The following is a 20,354-nucleotide window of genomic DNA, read 5'->3' as shown; positions in this document are numbered from 1 at the left end:
GTTCTATATATCATTTCTCTTAAATAAATTTTATGTGTTTGAAGAGATATTGTGATGGTGATATATGTGAGGGAAATTTGAATGAATTATGTGTATTTGAAGGGATATTGTGACGGTAATTGTGAGTGCAAATTTGAATTAATTTTATGTGTTTTAGTGATGATTCCATTTTTATTGTATATATTTTTTCTTCAAATTTTTAATATGATGTAAGATTTCATTAAAAAGATTGTTAGATTTGATGGAAAAATGTTGTTCTCAGTTAACTAGTTGATCGTGCATTGAAAGTACTCTTATCTTGAATGAAAGATCTCATCCAATATTAAAAAACTTTTCTATTTAACATCTCTTGTAATAGTTCGAAATAATTGTTAAGGGTATGCTTGTTTGAGGGTTTTTGTATTAGGTAATGGGGAAAAGGAATAATATGTGATATTTGATAATAGCATATAATTAATGAATAGTAAAATCATTCCCTTATTTCAAGGATTCGGTCAATCCTCTCTCATTTGGGGGTTATCCAATTTTCATTCTTTCATTCTTTTATTCCTTTCCATTTCATCTTCTGACATTCTTCTCTTTTCGCCTTCTTCTCTCCTCGCCTTCTTTTTTCATCAACTATTTTCTCCAACTCCTCCAACTTCCTCTCTAGAATTACAATCATCTTCTTCGGCTGATCAATTATCCTTGTATTACTACCATTGGCGCGAGGATAATACAAACCCTAAACTTAGCTGGTATGTTAATATGTGCACCTGACTGCAAATTTGTGAAACCGACGACAAGGCTGACGCTGCCGAAGAACATGAAGATCGTCATTGGGGCATAATTCTGTCAATAAATACGACCATTTCGACGATTCCAATGCAGCGTAAGAAGAAACGGATGTTCAAGCATTTCGAGTATTTCTCTCTCCGTCTTCGCTCTTCCTTCTTTATTACGAATCACTACTTCCTTCTTGTCCATTTCCTTGACCGCAAACAGAGGCTCATCAGAAGTTGTGGAGGATTTTACTTCGGCGTGGTAAACGACGTCGATGTCACCAGAACCGAGGCGTTGTAGGAATCGAAGGTCTGAGAATGAGAGTTGTCCAGAGGGAGAGTCAGATCTGATCTGCCTAATTGAATCCCAGTGGGAGTCGCCGCCTGATACGACACGACTCATGGAGGCGAATGAGATGGCGAAGGAATCTGCGATCCATGTTGCCAGTGGTAGTTGTTGTGGAATTGTGTTCTTTATTTTTTAACCAAACACTATCAATGGTAATAGTAATACTTAATTAGTTCCAACTAAACAACACACTTCAATCAATCATATAAATTCATATTCTCTACCTTCATCCGTCTCATTCTTATTCCCATTCTTTTATTTGAACCAAACGCACCCTAAGTTGTGCAATGAAAGAAAATATTGAACAAAATGAAAGTATATCTTTTTGGTGTATAATCTTGATTTAAGAAAACAAGATTAACACAAAAGAAAATATAATATTTTGTTATGTAGTATAACTAGGAAAGTATTGCGATAATATTTTTGAGATTCTTTTGTCAAAATATTAATATTGACCTAGTTGAAGTTTATTTAAGGTGCAGTCGGACACTTTAGAAAGTTAAAGTTTTTTCTTGAGAGTATCGTTTTCAGTCTCAGTTCTGTATTCGTTACGGTTTCGGAGGACCGAGTGTTATATACATTCGTGTCATAACTCTAGTCTGTCTTGATGTAATCTTTGTTCTGACCTCCTAATAATTCACTATCTTTCTAGAAAACGTAGCCAAGTTTTATCATGGTGAATCATGTTAAATATGTGTTTTTCTTTATTGTTTACGTCATCTCATGTATTCCGTTACAACAATAATATTTTTTTATTGGAACATGTAGTATTTGGTCAACAATATCTGTCATATCTTATATTATTTATGACTTATGTTGCATCATAGGTGATTATGCTAAAAACGTTTTTGAATTGATGGATGATTTAATAGTTAATTTGTTTGAGCATATTTGTGATATTTTTTTTTTTTTTGAGATACGATGTTCCAATTTATTTTTTTAGTTATTACTCTAGAGATTTAATGAGGTAATATTTATTTAGATTACTCTTTTTTTTTTTATGGGTGTATAAGTATAGTGATATGTGTGTGCATAAGCTTGGTTCTTCACATTGGATGTGCATCATTTTTTTGTTATTCTCAATTTAATATTTTTCTTATAATTAATCTATATCTCTAATATTTATGCATTTTATCATTTTAGTCAATAAAAGTGAACAATAGATACCATATGAAAGATAATAATGGATAGAGAAGATGTTAATTATGTTTACTTCAATCATCACAGAAAATAAAGAATGAAAAAGCAATGAAAACAAGTACTGTGAAATAAGAGAAATTAAAGACATCTTATAGACACAATGATACTATCAATGTTCCCATGGTGATTGATACTAATAACACTCATACTTTTTAGATGATATGTCTCTTTTGTTTGTTTATATCAATGAAAATTAAAAGTTTGTATATATACATTGAAAATAATATAAAGTTTTATTTATACAACATTTTAACCATCTTCTTAGTCAAAATATTATTTATTTAATTCTTAAGACAATTTTAAATGTTTTTGTCCATGATGTCTTTATAAATCCATATAACTTTGTTATTGTAGCTATATATATCGAACTTTCATACTATCATCTTTAGAGACTTTATATCAATTAATAGGACTTATAGAATCATATTTGAGGTCATTGTTTTTGAGCCGAACAATAGACAATGACTAAACATAATTCTGATTAAATTTTGACTTTCTTACTAATGCTCAAATAGACAATTATGAATGATCAATCAATAAATGTATGATCAAAAAGCAATGACAAAGACAATGACTAAGAAATTCACCATTATGAAAACTAATACTCGAGAGAGAAAAGCAATCGGTGAAAATCAAAGTTGTTTTAGAATAACGTTTTTGAACTTACAAACATGTTGAGAAGCTCTCTACATACTCTACAAACTTTTTTAGAGCTTTGGAATACAATAAGTGAAAGGGAGAGTAAGAGTGGTTGGGAAAATGCCCTTAGTAAGGTTATGATGTCGGCAATGACAAACAATTCGAGTTTTACTTATTATTTAAATTTAAAATTAATAAGTAAACATAATTCTGATTAAAATTTGAGTTTCTTACTAATGCTCAAATAGACAATTATGAATGATCAATCAATAAATGTATGATCAAAGAGCAATGACAAAGACAATGACTAAGAAATTCACAATTATGAAAACTAATACTCGAGAGAGAAAAGCAATCGGTGAAAATCAAAGTTGTTTTAGAATAACGTTTTTGAACTTACAAAACATCTTGAGAAGCTCTCTACATACTCTACAAACTTTTTTAGAGCTTTGGAATACAATAAGTGAAAGGGAGAGTAAGAGTGGTTGGGAAAATGCCCTTAGTAAGGTTATGATGTCGGCAATGACAAACAATTCGAGTTTTACTTATTATTTAAATTTAAAATTAATATGTAAACATAATTCTGATTAAATTTTGAGTTTCTTACTAATGCTCAAATAGACAATTATGAATGATCAAAGAGCAATGACAAAGACAATGACTAAGAAATTTACAATTATGAAAACTAATACTCGAGAGAGAAAAGCAATCGGTGAAAATCAAAGTTGTTTTAAAATAACATTTTTGAACTTACAAACATGTTGAGAAGCTCTCTACATACTCTACAAACTTTTTTAGAGCTTTGGAATACAATAAGTGAAAGGGAGAGTAAGAGTGGTTGGGAAAATGCCCTTAGTAAGGTTATGATGTCGGCAATGACAAACAATTCGAGTTTTACTTATTATTTAAATTTAAAATTATGTTTTCGTCTAGAGATTAACTCACAGTCTTTAGTCTTTACATTATGAATACAATGATCTAACAACATGAGTTGATTGATTGAGAAAAAATGTCTAAACAGTTATAAGTTTTTTTTACCAACTTATGAATAAGGTGATAAATTCATACATAATAAGATAAATGCTATCATAATTCTATTTAGTACAATATTTATATTTTTATTAATTATAGTATCATTTTTTTTTAAAAGGTTCATGTATATTAAAAATGATGAAAATTGTTTGAATACAACGACAAAAGCATGACATGAAGAGAAAAAAAACAATTGTTCTTATTTAGAGTTGAACTCAAGACCTCCCAAAATGATGAAAATTGTTTGAGCACAACGACAAAAACATGGCACGAAGAAAAAAAAATAATTGCTCTTATTGAGAGTTGAACTCAAGACCTCCCGCTTACTAAACGGGTGCTCTAACCAACTGAGCTATAAGAGCTTTTATATTAATTTATTGTGTTTATATTTTTCATATTTAACGTTCGGGTATCTATCTAGTTAAACTAGAGTTAGTAAGTGTCATGCACCCTCCTTTCTTTTCAATTCTTCATAAATCGCAATATCAATACATCAATTTATAGTTAGGTTGAGCTCCCTCCTTTCTTTTCAATTCTTCCTAAATCGCAAAATTAAAACATCAATTTATAGTTAGGTTGAGATCCCTCCTTTTTTTTTTCAATTCTTCCTAAATCGCAAAATCAAAACATAAATTTATAGTTAGGTTGAGCTCGAAAAAAACTTGGAATAAATTTAAGAATAATGAAGAAAAAATAATATAGTTAAAAAGAATCAAACTCACTCTAACTGTTATTATTATTATTATTATTGTTATTGTAAAGTTGAAATATATAAATATATATATATATATATATATATATATATATTTTTGATGAATAATAAATTTGTTTTTTCTTTAACCCAATACAAATATAGTTTCTATTACAAAATTAGTATAGCAGCTTATATGTTATCACGACTTTGTCATCTATTTAAGTTGAAACAAATTAATTTAAAAAAAAAAAACTTTTCCCATTAATCTTTCAAAATATTACTAAAGGATGAGTTAACTCTCTTTTAAACATTTTACAATCTTAACTTTCTCCCTTATATGCTTCTTACAAGATGAATTGTGATGATGGTGAGCGGGATCATAGTTTACCATTCCTACATTTAACTAATAAGTTACCATAATAAAAATTGCTTTCAAATATGATAAAAAAAAAATCTATTTAAAACCTACGTGGCATGCAAAAAGATGGAAAATGAGAAAGATTTGTATGGGTAAGGTAATGAATCAAAATCACAAACTCTAATTGGTCAAAACCTATCACCTTATCCACTTATAGATTCTTCACCACCCATCTAAAAATCTCTCCCCCCCACTTCACATAACTATTCCATCTCTTAACAAAGCCAAAACATATTCTCTATCTAATTCCAGTTCCATTTCCATGGCCATGGCTACTCAAGCTTCCCTCTTCACACCAGCCATCTCCACCGACCGTCTTCAATGGAAACAATCATCCCCAATCGCTTTCTCAATCCCCAAACCCATGAAATTTTCCTCGAAAACAATCAGAGCCACAGCAGCAGAGGGACAAGCAGCGGCCGAAACAAAAGAAGCTCCAAAAGGTTTCACCCCACCTGAATTGGACCCAAACACTCCATCCCCAATTTTCGGTGGAAGCACAGGTGGTCTACTTCGCAAAGCCCAAGTTGAAGAATTCTATGTAATCACATGGGAATCACCAAAAGAACAGATCTTTGAAATGCCCACAGGAGGAGCAGCTATAATGAGACAAGGCCCGAATCTACTTAAGCTTGCTAGGAAGGAACAGTGTTTAGCTTTGGGAACAAGGCTAAGATCTAAATACAAGATTAAGTATCAGTTTTACAGGGTTTTTCCTAATGGAGAAGTTCAGTATTTGCATCCTAAGGATGGTGTTTACCCTGAAAAGGTTAACCCTGGTCGTCAAGGTGTTGGCTTGAACATGAGGTCAGTTGGAAAGAATGTTAGCCCGATTGAGGTTAAGTTCACAGGCAAACAATCATATGATCTTTGATTTGTCTTTTCCATTATGTTTTTTAAGTGTTTCTATTGTTTGTTGTGTTATGTTCCCCGTTAATATCCTTCTCTTCCTCTTTTTAAACATTAATGGTTTGTAACTTTGTAAGTTTCAACTGGTTTATAATAATTATAGATAAAAACATTGAAAGAAAGCAAATGGGTACTGAAACCATTACATTACAAACCAAAAACTAAATAAATCATAGAGTTTGAGCTTTGAAATTCTTTTTATTTATGGGCGGCGGCGGCAGAAACAGAGCCATGGCCATGAATAAACCTCTCACTTCCTTCACAATAAACATGAGTCTCATTATCCAGCCTGTTGAAAACAGCAAAACAATGAGATTTTCAAATGAAAATTAAATCAAAAGAGATGAAAATTTTAATTTATCTTACGATTTGCGGACGGCTTTGCTGAGAATTGAAGCAGATGCGAATGTTTTACCATCTAAGAATCTATTTTCCCCTTCGATTCTCTGCTTGATTTTAAGATCCAGTTCATCTGAGTTCAACACCAATGGGCTGTCGGAAGCCTGAGATATTATTATTATTCATATGATCATCGTTTATTGTCATGTGGGTCGGTTTTGAAACATGAAAAAACAGAAATTTGTTCAAACTTCATACCATGATCCATCCCCATATGTCAGCATATGATGGAATGTGAGCTGAATAAGGAACAACATCTGCCATACACATAAATATGTTATTTTGTATCAGCAAAACTAATCAATGGCGGAGCTAGAATTTGAAATTATTCAAGCTACAATGACCATCTTCATCTTACATTTGAAGACCTGTCTGAGAGTATTATAAAGACATGAAAAAACTTCAGTATGACTGAAAACTCCAGCTGGTCCTGCCTGCAATGTTTATTTTTGTTAAGGATGTGAAAATTCGAACCCACGAACTTTTAAAAACTCGAACCCATGAACTTTTGAAAACTCGAACCCATAAACTTGTAAACCCTAACCTGAGTAACAAAGATCCCATCTTTTTTAAGTTTAGATTTGATAACAGATTCATAAAATGATTTAGTATAGAGCTGATAACATGGGCCTCCTTCAATTGGATCTGCTAAATCTCCTATGATCACATCATAACTATCATCTTCTCTCCTTTCAAGCTCTTGTCTGCATTACAAATTACCCATAAAATTAAATAAACACATTTAATTTGTTTTTGAAAATATATTGTACCTGGCATCATTAATGATAAGCTCAAGTCTTGGGTCACAAAAAGCTTCCTTATTAACTAACAAGTAAGATTTGCAAAAATCCACCACATCCTGAAAAAAAAAAAAATCCTTAAAACAATCAGGGTCGTTGGATTGAACTATTTAAGATTTGTAAATTGTAATGGACGGTACCTGATCAATATCGCACATGACAACTTTCTCCACTGTATTGTGCCTGAGTAATTCTCTTGCAGTCGATCCTTCACCCCCACCCATGATAAATATGATTTTTGGGCTGATTTGATCAATCAAATGATAAATATTTTATAATAAATTTAAAAATAATTAATTAAATTAATTACTTACTTACTTTGAATGATAAAGAAGAGCGGGATGGACAAGAGATTCATGATAGATGAATTCATCACTCTCTGCACTTTGAAGCTTCCCATCAATCACCAGAGCCTAATTATTAATTAATTAATTAATTAGTAACATTAATATATATATAATAAAAAAAATAATAATAAATTAACCTTGCCAAAAGGTTTAGTGTCCAACAGCTGAATGTCCTGGTATTGAGTGACTCCTGAGTGTAAAATACTGCAAGTATATATATATATATATATAAATTATTAATTAAGAAAATATATATAATTATAAATATTTATTAAATTACCTATTGAGAGCAAAACACCATCTAAGGTTGTCTTCAATTTCTTCCTCGTACCAACAGCCCTTTCTGCTTCCATTTCCATTATTAATTATCCCGTTGGAACAGGCTGCTATTTCACCCATATCTCTCTTAATTTAATTATATTAATTATATATATAAAGATATTGAAGATGGAAGGAGAGTGTAGAGAGGATGAGAATATATATAAGGTTAGGGCAAGGGAGCTAAAAGGAATAAATAATAAATAGGCAGAGAAATCGAAGAGATAATAATAATTATTATATATAATATATTACTTTAGTTTAAAAGATCTTGTAAAAAGTATGTGATCGGAATTGGAATTGCTGGTATCCTTCTTAGAAAGAACAAAATCAAAATCCATCATATTTGAAAAAAAATATATTATTTGACGGAAACATTTATTTTTTTCATCCACTTTTAGATAAAAAAGGGTTTCATCTAATATAATATAATTTAAATTTAAATAAAATTATTTTTACTTTGACCATTTTTATAGAGTGATTATTGTTATTGTAATAGTATGTTTATAAAATATAAAATTTCAAATAATCTTGTTAAGTTTTTTTTTTAAAGAAAATAAAATATATATAAATACTATTTTTTATATAAAAAACTATTATATATATATTTGTGTTTATTTTTGGGTGGCCAATTAGCATAGCACTTCAATTCATTTTTAGATCAAAAAGTTTTTTTTAAATGAAAATTAAATAAAAATATTTAATTGGTTAATGCCAATTAGGCGACCGACTAGACTCCTCCCACATGGCACCTAAAATCAGAAAAATAAAATATTATGGTACCAACAAAATTTGATTAATAGATTAGTAGATGTGTTAATATGTCGTTTAATCAACTAAACTATATTAGTTTGAGAGCTATATGCTTCACCACATTTTTAAACCCGCACTAAGGTAGTTAAGTGGTAAAGTCGATTTAAGTGACCAAATATCACTACTTCAATTTTATCTGAAAACGCTTTGAGTTGAGTTTAAGTGAGAATCATGACGGTTGAGTATCATGTTAGTTTTTTTCAATTCAAACAAATAAAAAAAATAAAAATTTATTATATTAATTTAATATAACACAAAATATAAATATTAAACTTAAGGCATCCAAATCTTTGTACTAGCTAAAGTAGGAATTGAGTAAACTATTATGTTTATATATTAAGCTTGTAAAAAATGCCAAGTAAGACATCCATGTGGGACATGACATGGCATGCATGCATGCAACATCATGATTGACGTAGCTTAAAATAATTGAGGGTTTGGCAGAAGCATGCATCATATGTCTAGGATTAATCTCATTTCTTAGTGAAGCTATATATTTTTATATATATTTAAGATATATGTATATAGCTAGATTATAGATATGTAAAAATCATGGGAAATTAAAGATGTGTTTACAAATACTTGTGCAAATCTTTGGATGGTTAGAAAGAAAGAGAGGCGTGCAATAAGAATGATGATGCATTATAAGATAAAGAAAGAGCTCGAAAAGATAAAAAAAAAATGGCGTGGGAAGAAGACAGGCACACTCATGATCATCACCAATATCACAAATTTACGTACCCCCATATCATATCTTTAATTTGGTTGGACCATCCATTTTTTACTAATTAATTACTTCACGTTTCTTAAATTAATTCAATTATCCTAGTTTCGTTTTGCAATTTATTATTTATTTATATATATATATATATATATATATATATATATATATATATATATATATATATATATATATATATAAATAAATAAATAAGCTCATTGCTATTAAATTATTTGTGAAGCTATGTGAGAAAAGTAGGTTTTGCTTTCGGCCTCCCGTCCTTTCTTCCTTATCTTTTAAAAGGCTAGGTTTTAGCTTTTGATTCATGAGGAGTTTCGTAAGCTTCTAAATTTAATGTCTTAACCGTTCAAGAATCTGCATGCATATATAGAAAGAAATTAATGAGCCTGAAATTGTTCGTTTCTTGTGTTAATTTATGGTTATCTACCTGTTTGATTCGACATAGGTGGACTGTATTTTACTGTGAATGTTGGTTTATGATCATTAAACATGGGAAGATCTGAAATCGAAGAGGATGAAATCCACTTGCTGAAATTTTTTGTTTGGTTAAGAGTTTGAACCGCTATGATATAAAATCATAAATCGTATACCAGGTACATGCGTCAATGTATTGGTAACCTTGGGGTAAGCCGAATAAGTTCTCGAACTAGGGCAGCTCATTCCTCAAGATAACACATCTAACAAAACAAGACATTTAGTTTAATTTATTGTATTTTTAAACATAAAATATTGTAATATATTGGTTCAAAATAATAACGGTCAACTTTTATTTGGTTATAAGTTAAATTCTTACAAAAACAATTATTTTTATAAATTTTTTACATTAAACCTATTGCAACAAAAAGTAATCCACATTTTCTTTTTTATCGAGACTGAACAGCTCGGCCGGCTCTGAACGGCAGATATGTTTTATAATATATATATATATATATATATATATATATATATATATATATTTAACTTCAATCTAAATATAAAATTAATAATTTATATGAAATTATAAATTCTAATACAAATATTAATTTTGAACTATAGTTTTTTTTTTTCACGTCTACCGGTATGTTTAAATTTAATTATAGTTTTTTTTTTTTGTATAGTGTACCAGGACGAACTTAGACGCATGTTTTAGAAACATAATGATACAATACAACGGTAAGTACATGTCCTATGATTGAATAAAAAAATAAGAACGTTGAGTTAAACATATAACCCAAAAATACACTTAACAAATTAATCAGGCAAGTGGAACTTGTCATCTGGCGAATTCAATCTCAGGACCTCAACACCTCCAATATGTTAGAAGATATGATTTGAATAAATAAATAAATAAGATGTAAAATAACATATTTTTAAATTACCAAAAGTTTGAAATGAGACAATTATTTGATGGGCATATGAAATATATCGTCTTTCTTATGTGTAACAAATCACTGAACTAAAAATTAACATAATCTCTAAACTACATTTGCACAAACACAATATTTTTCTTTCCAAATTTCCCGAGAAGTAAATTATGTGACGACTCTTAAAATTCAAAGTTAGTCTAAATCAACATTTTAAAATGAATTCTAGTCAAGCCAATCATTTTGTTCATCGACTCACTCGAGACTTGAGAGGAATTTGAGTTATGAGACGCGACTATCAAATAACAAAAATATTGGTCCATTTTTTGCGTTACAATTATGTTTTTATTTTTTATTTTAATTTGGTAATATTGGATGACAATCAAATTTTCCAATTTTACTGTATAATATAAATGTATATATAATTTTTTTTTAAAGTATTTCAATTTTCTATTTATTAGTTCAAATATGGCTTGGAGGTAGTAACATGACACCATGTTAATATTAATAATTTTTCTTTTACTTTTTTAAATACATAAAGTTAGCACAGTTATACATTTCATAATTATAATTTTTATATGTGATTTCGGAATGTTAGTTTTTTTTAACCACTCTTATACTAAGAACTACTTAATATTTTTTTATAAATATTTCAACTATACATTAAATTAAAATTAAGAGACAACATTTCTTAGTATTAAAAAAATGGAATAAAAGTAGTATGTGTGTGGCTGGTAATTTCTATATCTATAAACTTTTAAACAAGGCTAATATTTAATTTAGAATAAAAAATGGTTTAAAACCCAGCCAAAGAGTTATTTGAAAGAGACAGTTTAGATTTGTTTGAATTGTTTTATGAAGATGTTGGCATGGTTTAAGAAAAATATCTCTTAAAAAGAATAAAAGATAGAGTTGATAGCCACGTGTCAAGATATGATGATGCTGTTGGCACGAGGCTTGTCTTATGGAAGCGTCAGCATTATGTTGCGGAGCATGCCCAATGACATCAATTTGTATTCATTTTTCTTACAAATATAATCATATAACATATTTTTGAAAATAAATAAATATTATAATGACACAATATCTCATTAGAACACTTGGTAGTTAAACTTCATTTCAAAAAAAAGTATTATGTTTTTATTGGTTTATAATGAAAATTTAATAATAATGTAATAGTATATATATAACTTACTCTAATAGAAAACATTTAAGAGATTTTGGAATAGAATGTTAATTGGTTAAAAAAAAAAATTTTTTTTTTTCTTCTCTGTTTAATTTTTTTTCCAATCAATGAGTTCTCTTTCACAATTTATCTCCTCTTATTCCTTCTCATAATATAACTAGGAATATTCTCGTGCAAAACAAACAGATAAAAATATAAACAAAAAAAATTTAATAAAAAATTATAATAATAATAATAAGCATTTAATGTTTAAAATTTGTAATAAATCACGAATACTATATTAAAATAAAAAATAGAAACTCTCATTTCATTCACTTCGGTAAAACAACGCATGTTCTTACATATTTCATCACATATTTTTTTTTCAAATGAATCTCTTATCTCGTGTGACATTACACTTTTACTATGGTTAATCAAATATTTGATTTATATTTTTTAACATTTAACATTATGACCCTACCCTTTGGTCAATCAAATATTTGATTATTATTTTTTAACCACTTTCAATTGTTACTGAAATATTATCTCTCGTCAAACCACATCCTAATCACAATTGATTAAATGTTGTACTTGTTTTTGTTATGTTACAAGTTCGAAATATATTTATAACATTTTTAATTTTAATTTTAACCGTTTTAAGTTTATGAAAGGGTCAACCTACATTTTGACCCAAATATTCATTTACTCATATATATATATATATATATATATATATATATATATATATATATATATATATATATATATATATATATATATATATATATATATATATATATATATATATATATATATGGCTCAACTGCCTGGATTTATACATCCTGATTTTCCACATCATATATGTCATATACAGAAGATCATTTATGGACTAAAGCAAGCACCATGTACTTGGCATTCCACGTTATGTAGGGTTTTATTATTCACTGACTTTATTGAATCCAAATCTGATACATCGCTCTCCATCTATCACAAAAGTGATATTTCGGCTTATCTACTAGTTTATGTGGATGATATTATATTTACGGGAAACTCTTCACCCCATCTTATGTTTACTATGTCTAAATTGTGTAAATTATTTCCTATTAAAGACATGTTTAATATATATTATTTTCCTAGAGTTGAAGCTACACGAACTCCTATCGGTTTGTTTCTTAGTCAAGTTAACTATATTTTCACAATCTTCAAGAGAGCTAATATGGTGGATGCAAAGCCACTTCACACTCATGTTTCCATCGGGTCTTCTCTTTCCAAACATGATGGTGAACCCTTGAGTGACACACTTCTCTATCGAAACATTGTTGGTACTCTTCAATATCTTACTCTCACACATCTTAAGCTCTATTTTGCAGTTAATCGAGCGTGTCAGTTTATGCACTCTCACACCACTACTCATTGGGCAACTGTAAAATGAATATTACATTATATTTGGCATACACCGTATCATGAATTACAAATTCGGTCATCGTCACAACTTTCTCTTACAACATATTCTGATGTTGATTGGGTCAGATGTCCTGATGATCATCGATCCACCACTGACTATTGTGTATTTCTTGAAGACAATCTCATTTCTTGGAATTCCAAAAAGAAACATGTTGTTTCTCGTTCTAGTCTAGAGCCTGAATAGCGTGCCCTTTCTCATTCTACTATTGAACTTTGTTGGCTCCAATCTCTTCTAGGCGAGCTTCACGTCACTCTGAATCGTCCTCATATTCTATGGTGTGACAACATTATTTCTCTCTGTAAGCCTTGCCTAATGCTCGTACCAAACACATTAAGATTTATTTTCATTTTATTTGTGAACGTGTTGCTTGTAAGATACTTATCATTCAATACATCTCAACTCATAATCAGATTGCAGATATCCTTAGTAAATTTCTTTCATCCAAATGCTTTACATTTTTTCGTGACAAACTCATAATCTGTGCCACCCCATTTTGCATGCGGGAGGATGTTAAACAACGAAACTCATCATCGGTATCAATAATATAAATTAATCTCAAAAATTAATTTTATCTCAAACAAAGCATCAACCTGCAATTACTTTACTTGGGTATATTAAAGGTCACATTGAATGATTAATAAATATTTATTAATCATTCTATTATAGGTATGTAACTCATATACTCATTAAGAAAAAAAATCAAAGTTATTTACAGATAAAACATATATTATATGTATCTTTTATCTTTCTCTCAAATGAAACCTCATTGAGTCATCGTTTTTGGTAACTAACTTGCTTGTTTTGATATTATTTTCAAATAATAATAATATATTTAGATATCAAAAATTCAAATTCTAATAGGAGGTGCCTACAAATTAAAATTTCCAAATTCAACTTTTATTTAAAACGTCTAATATTGTAGTGAACTCGTTACTATGAGATCGTATTATCTTACGTAGAATAAAATTCAATTTTTTATTATATTTTGAATGTAGGCGAGTATGACTCCACAATCGTGACCTTAACTTTAACTTAATACATTCTAAGTGAGAATTGAGAATTGAAATCGTAACATTTTATGTCTTCAATATTGATTATTAATTAAACATGACAAATTTTCGGGTATCATTTTATCATGACAACGATCATCCATAAAATTAAATTTTCTTAAACATTATCACAATTTAGCCTAAGCGAGCTCGTGGCCACTTATTCCTCAAAATGCAAATAAAAACCTTACTAAAAGAATCTTTATCCTTACATCCAAGTTTATCTCTATATTAAACATTAATCCTCAAACCCATTAGTCTTATTTTCGGTGTTAGAGAATTCTAATATATATCATGTTTTGATTTCTATTGCTGAACATTTCACCGCTGTAACCTCTTTACAAAAGAGAACAAATTCAGAAAGACACTAGGGAGCTAGGCTGATCAAATTAATAATGATAATATATATAATTATAATGATAGATGTAATTGAGATTTGAGAAGATCACTCCAAAATAAAATAAATGACATCATTTAAAAAAAAAAAAAATCACTTATATAAATGATAAAAAAAACTTATGTTAAATATAAATTCACTTAAGAGAATTTGTCTTTAATGTTTTCATAAACACATTTTTTTTTCAATGAACACCTATGGTCTGATTACTGGGTTTCTATCAAAGAAGTTTGCGGGTCGGAGCTCAAACCCACCCGAGATGGTCGACATAACCGGATAATCTTCTTGGCATGGTACATGATGAAATCCAACCGTATACCATACCACTATATCTTTGTTCTCAATTGACCTATTCCTGCACACACCAAGAACTGTATATTTTAATGATTTTTTTACTTAAATAAATAAAATATATATCTTAATTAGAGTCATATATACCTGCGGCTCCAAACGGCTAAACCGTCTTCACCCCGGCTCATATCTGCGTAAAACCCTCCTGCCCACCTCTCAGACCTGTTATAGGCAGTCACCCAAACCTGGTACTTAGTGTAGGCTGCTCGAATTTGCGGATAATCGTCCTCCGACAACAATGATGTTGCTGGTTGTCCGGTTATTAGTTGATACGAGACCCCATTCCCCACCTTAGTCTTCTTGTTGGGATTCCCCACAAAAATGTAGGTCGGGTAGTTGGAGTCGAGCCTCATCTTTGCCCCGGCTTCCCTTTTCACCGTTTCTCTAACGACGGTCCAATAGCTCTTCCTCGGAGTGGTACTAGAATGGGAAGGGAACACTCTTTTGGTCTTTAACATGGACTTAACCAAAGAGTTTTCTTTCCCGTCGATGTCAAGGTCGAGGTAATAAGTCACCAAGTGATCGTGGAAGCCTGCCACTGTGTTAGCCGCCACCAAGGTTCCATATACATCATTTTTAATATCATTTGTGTCTGTATACGAGGTTGCCTTCATTTCCAACACCCCTGTCAACCCCACCTGTCGGAATTGTTAAAGATTATAATTGTATATTGACCATAATATATGTAAGAAATATTATATTGGTTTTGAGTTTTTGTCTCAAAACCAAACAAGCTGCCTACTTACTCCAACTTTAATGGAACCGCTCTGTTTAAACTCCCAGTCCAAAATATAGTCATAATTTCCAACCGTAGCCACCATTCTAACCACCAGACTTACTTCCCTCTCACCACTACTTATCTGCAATTCATTTGTTGAAATTCATGCAGAGAAAAATCAAAATCAAGTTAGAAAGCAAACAATTTCAAATTTACCACTTTTCCGGGGACTCCAATTTCGGTGTGCCTCCAAGCAATATCGCCGGAAAATCTCTTGAATATGCAAATTGCCCTCGGCACCTGCTGCGCCCGTCCATCCCCACCGGCGAGATACCCATCAATATATTGAGCGTTTTGAGGGCAATCCACAAGTGGAACAAGAGAGCTAGCCGATTTCCCGAATCCAAATTCACCCACATCCATGAAAGTCCTATAATACCACTCTTCGGTCGGATCCATGTACGGAACAAACGTCTCCGACACGTGTCCCCTGTAAAGTACTCGCCTAAACTTCTTCCTTGCGTAATCGGATACAGATGCAGTCGATATGATCGGTCCGGCTCTGGCATTGAACCCGACATGGAACATCCAGTTCTTCCATTTGACCTCATTCCCATCCACATGAATCCCTGACGATGATCCTGTTTTGTTACATCTAACCGGTTCGGGTGTCCTGGACGACGATCGGAAATCCGTTCCGTCAACTCCGGGCAGAGGACCTCTGACCCGGTCAACATACTCCAATATTATCATTTTTTCAATATCAACAAGAATACTTATCCCCTGAATAGGCCTGGAGAAGACATTGGTCGTCCCACCAAGATAAAAACACGACACTTTAACCATTCTTCGGGTGACATTTTCCCCGAACCAACCTACTGAAAATGGAAAGCATGTGACCTCGGACAGATTCAATCCCCTCTTAAAGATGGAATCTTTCAATTGTGGGCTTGTTTTGGAGAGCCTGGTGGCATTAAAGAGCTCTTCGAAAGCAAGTTGAGGATAGCCGTGGCCGGAATAGACGTGTTCGGATGTGATCGAACGTGAGAGAAGGTCGATTACAAGCTCATGGGTGTTGCCGCCAGCTCGGACCACCACTTTGGCTCGACGGTAAGGGAAAGGGTCATGACCCGAATTAGCTGATAGCCAATGAATGACGTGATCTTTGTCGGGTTCGTCTAGATCAACGAAATGGAAAGTTAAGTTTGGGATATTCTTGCCAAGGTGAGAGCTTTGGACAATGAGACTAATTTGGTTGATTTCATTGGGTGTAAGAGGGTCTAAAGGGTGGGAATGGCTGAACATTAATAATTCCAGGCCAAGGATCAAGCCGATTAAGAAGATGAACTGCATAATTGATTAAGATTATGATACTTTAATGTAGATACTTACTTACTGTTAATGTTATGATGTATATATAATGGCTACATCCAGTTCAAAAGAACTATAGTTGTATCTGGATGATCAGTTGGGACCAGATTCAGAAATATAATATATAGTTTGGAGTTTGCTTAGTGTGAGGGCAAAGGGGCTATAATGTTGCTTTCAAGATGAAAATGCAAAGGCCATATCTTTACTGCTCATCTTCTTTCAAGTTGCACAATCATGTTTAATGTGATCATGGATGTATACCCTTCTCAAATAAGGGATCATGTGATTAATTTCACTTTGCCTTTTCCTTTTTTTGTTAAACAAAAAGTTTGTCAACCGTGTGTCGTCGCCATATAAATTATCTCGAGATTGAGATAAAAGAAGAAAAAAAACATAAAAGATGTCAATGTGAATAGGTTACACTCACCTCAAGAACATGTAAATGTGTAAGTATCATGTAATCCTTATAAAAATAAGTTAATATTGAGAACTTTTGTATGAAGTGCTTACATATTTCAATAATAAAAAAAATCCTATAGATATTTCTATAGAATATTCATCGAATACTATAATCGAGAACGATTTTATTGACTAATGATAAAAAAGATGTTAGGCATATATATTTTTTAAAATGGTCTTCTATTTAATTCGAATCTATAATATTGAGGATATAAATTTCTACTTTTTTAAGACTTGAATAAAAACTTTGCTTAATTAAAAAATTTTACAGTTAAAGTTATAAAAAGTAATATTAATATTAATATATATATATATATATTTAAAAGTTATAACTTTTTTATTAAAAAAAATAAGCTGTATATATATTTGTTAAAATTATAATTTATAAAATATTTTAAATATTTGCATACAAACCTTGACTTTTAATATGATAATGTGAAAAATTGTTTAACCTCAATTAAAAAAATCGATAAACAATTAAGGAAGATCAATAAATTAATTTAGGAAATGAATGATTTAACCGGACACTCCTTATTTGGAGAATTGAATCGAGTAACTTTTTCGAGAACTTATGAGTACTTAAAATAGTAATCACAACCGTACCCAATTAAAAAAACAAAACATAGGATAATATGTGTTTGACAAGATATTCTATATATATATACATACTAGCATGATGCAAACGAACAAATATATAAAAGAAATCTAAATTTCTATAAAAAAAAAAATTGAATCACACTATATAATATATTAATTGTTGTTATATTTAATAATTTAAAAATATTTAATTAAATAAAATAAACATAAATTTTCACTTTAATTAAATTTTATCATATAAAAAATAACACATTTAATTTCTATTTTTTTATTTACAACTTTACACGTGAATTATAAAAAATTAATAATTATTTAAATTTTATTACATAAATTTTATCATTAAGTTGTGTTTGACATTAATTTTATAGTGTCATAATTGTTTGAGATTATATATATTAAATATATAAGTTTGAAATTTTTTAATATTGTATATATATTCTTTGACACATCCATTTTTATTAATATTTTGTGAAGTTATATAATCTCAAATTTATTATAATTTTTCTTTATAGAAATTTTTTTAAATACAACTAAAATAAAAAATACAAATTTGATCATTTATTCAAAATTTTAATTTTTACGTTCTATTAATTTAATTTTTTTTTTAACGTGAATTATAATCACACCATCTTAAATTAGTGAAAATAATATTTGAGGAAATATGTTTGTATTGTTTTCTCTTTTGTACATAATTATTTCAGTTTCTACTATATATTTTCAAAAATTTCAAAAACAGTTTCTATGTTAACACCATCAAATTCTTGAGCAACCTCCACTTCACATGTACTAAATGTCAATTGATATTCAATGTGATTTAAGCTTTATTAAAATATGATGTAATACTTGGTCATTTTATTTTTTTAATTCAAAAAATGACCATGTAATTTATTAAATTAATTAAATAAAATTTTAAATATTTTAAATATAATAATTTTCCTAAGTGTTATAACTTAGCTAAACTATTACCTTAACTTATTAAGAATTCAAAATTAATTGTTTTCAAAAATTCAATTGTTCTAAAAAATAAATGTTTTTTAAAATAAATAGTACAATTAGCCCGTGAATGAATTTGAAAAATTTGTATAAACTCAGATTTATTAAAAATATAAACTATAAAATTGGGGGTAAAAATTGAGTGTCTATACATGTTAACTTCTTAATTTTTTTTTAAAAAAAATCGGTTTTACATTTAACCTGCTAAATAAAAAAAATAATTTATCGATTTAACACGTGTTAAACGTGTTGTGAATAATGATATATTTTTATTTTAGAAAATAGAAGAAAAAAATTAGAATTACAATTTCGAACTAAAAAAAAGTGTAATTGAAAATTATAAAAACCCACTAGTTTGAATTTTATTTTTTTTATATTAATTTTAAGAGGAGGATATGGTAGGAGAATATGGGAAATGGAATAATGTTTCATCATCACATCTTCGACTGTAAAAGTATAAAAAATGAGTAGAGAAAAGAGGGAAAAAAATTGTTATTTTTTAAAATTGTCACGAAATTCTCCTTCTCAAATTTTCTATCTCAATCATTTCTCTCATTTTAAACCCTATACCAAACTCTCATTCATTTCTCTCGTTTTAAACCCCATACCAAACTCCCGTGAATTAGAATTAGACTCCCAAATTCAATTGGATAGTTAGTTACCCAATACACCTCTACCTATATTTTAAATAGATATATCTCAAATCCATATTTTATCTAAATTTAATAAATATAACTCATTCTATGCAGTTGGTAAGTATATAAGATATAATATTTCTAATACATACATATATAAGATATTTGATATCTCTATCTGTTACCAAGTTATCATAATTAAATATGATAACTTAAATCTCAAATTTGTGTCTAAACCAACTTGTATATAGAAAAAAAACCTATTTATTTATTTATGAGTTGACCTGCAACACAACAAACTAACATGATTGCATTTATTATATATATAAAATTAATTAATTTTTCTGCAACATTATCAAATAACATAAGCACTAAAAATATGGTCTTTCT

General features: G+C 29.6%; 3 protein-coding genes and 1 non-coding gene across 5 annotated transcripts; 1 reads left to right on the top strand and 3 right to left on the bottom strand.

The window, feature by feature from the left end:
- Nucleotides 1-4,269: 4,269 nt before the first annotated feature.
- Nucleotides 4,270-4,343, bottom strand: TRNAT-AGU. The gene has a single exon. It is a non-coding gene; the product is annotated as a tRNA-Thr (tRNA).
- A 959-nt stretch (nt 4,344-5,302) lies between these two features.
- Nucleotides 5,303-6,112, top strand: LOC124938269 (photosystem I reaction center subunit II, chloroplastic-like). The gene has a single exon (XM_047478686.1). It carries the CDS (start codon nt 5,356-5,358, stop codon nt 5,965-5,967), a length of 612 nt encoding a protein of 203 aa, XP_047334642.1. The 5' UTR covers nt 5,303-5,355; the 3' UTR covers nt 5,968-6,112.
- Nucleotides 5,585-7,981, bottom strand: LOC124938268 (thermospermine synthase ACAULIS5-like). Its single transcript, XM_047478685.1, has 10 exons — nt 7,829-7,981; nt 7,686-7,752; nt 7,520-7,614; nt 7,342-7,444; nt 7,172-7,260; nt 6,946-7,105; nt 6,760-6,835; nt 6,600-6,658; nt 6,369-6,505; nt 5,585-6,291 (listed from the first exon to the last, which is right to left on the bottom strand). Exons 1-10 carry the CDS (start codon nt 7,945-7,947, stop codon nt 6,201-6,203), a joined length of 996 nt encoding a protein of 331 aa, XP_047334641.1. The 5' UTR covers nt 7,948-7,981; the 3' UTR covers nt 5,585-6,200.
- Nucleotides 7,982-14,825: 6,844 nt separating this feature from the next.
- Nucleotides 14,826-17,455, bottom strand: LOC124938831 (primary amine oxidase 1-like). Of its 2 annotated transcripts, none has more exons than XM_047479352.1 (4): nt 16,126-17,454; nt 15,938-16,051; nt 15,279-15,829; nt 14,826-15,195 (listed from the first exon to the last, which is right to left on the bottom strand). In XM_047479352.1, exons 1-4 carry the CDS (start codon nt 17,260-17,262, stop codon nt 15,036-15,038), a joined length of 1,962 nt encoding a protein of 653 aa, XP_047335308.1. In that variant the 5' UTR covers nt 17,263-17,454; the 3' UTR covers nt 14,826-15,035. The 2 variants fall into 2 exon arrangements, with proteins under 2 accessions (XP_047335308.1, XP_047335309.1); XM_047479353.1 differs by having other exon boundaries at nt 15,037-15,211; nt 16,126-17,455.
- Nucleotides 17,456-20,354: the final 2,899 nt, after the last annotated feature.

Source organism: Impatiens glandulifera, chromosome 5 (assembly GCF_907164915.1).
Source record: "Impatiens glandulifera chromosome 5, dImpGla2.1, whole genome shotgun sequence".
Lineage (NCBI taxonomy): Eukaryota > Viridiplantae > Streptophyta > Magnoliopsida > Ericales > Balsaminaceae > Impatiens > Impatiens glandulifera.
Note: the sequence above shows the minus strand (reverse complement) of the source record. Positions and strands in the feature narration are given on the sequence as shown.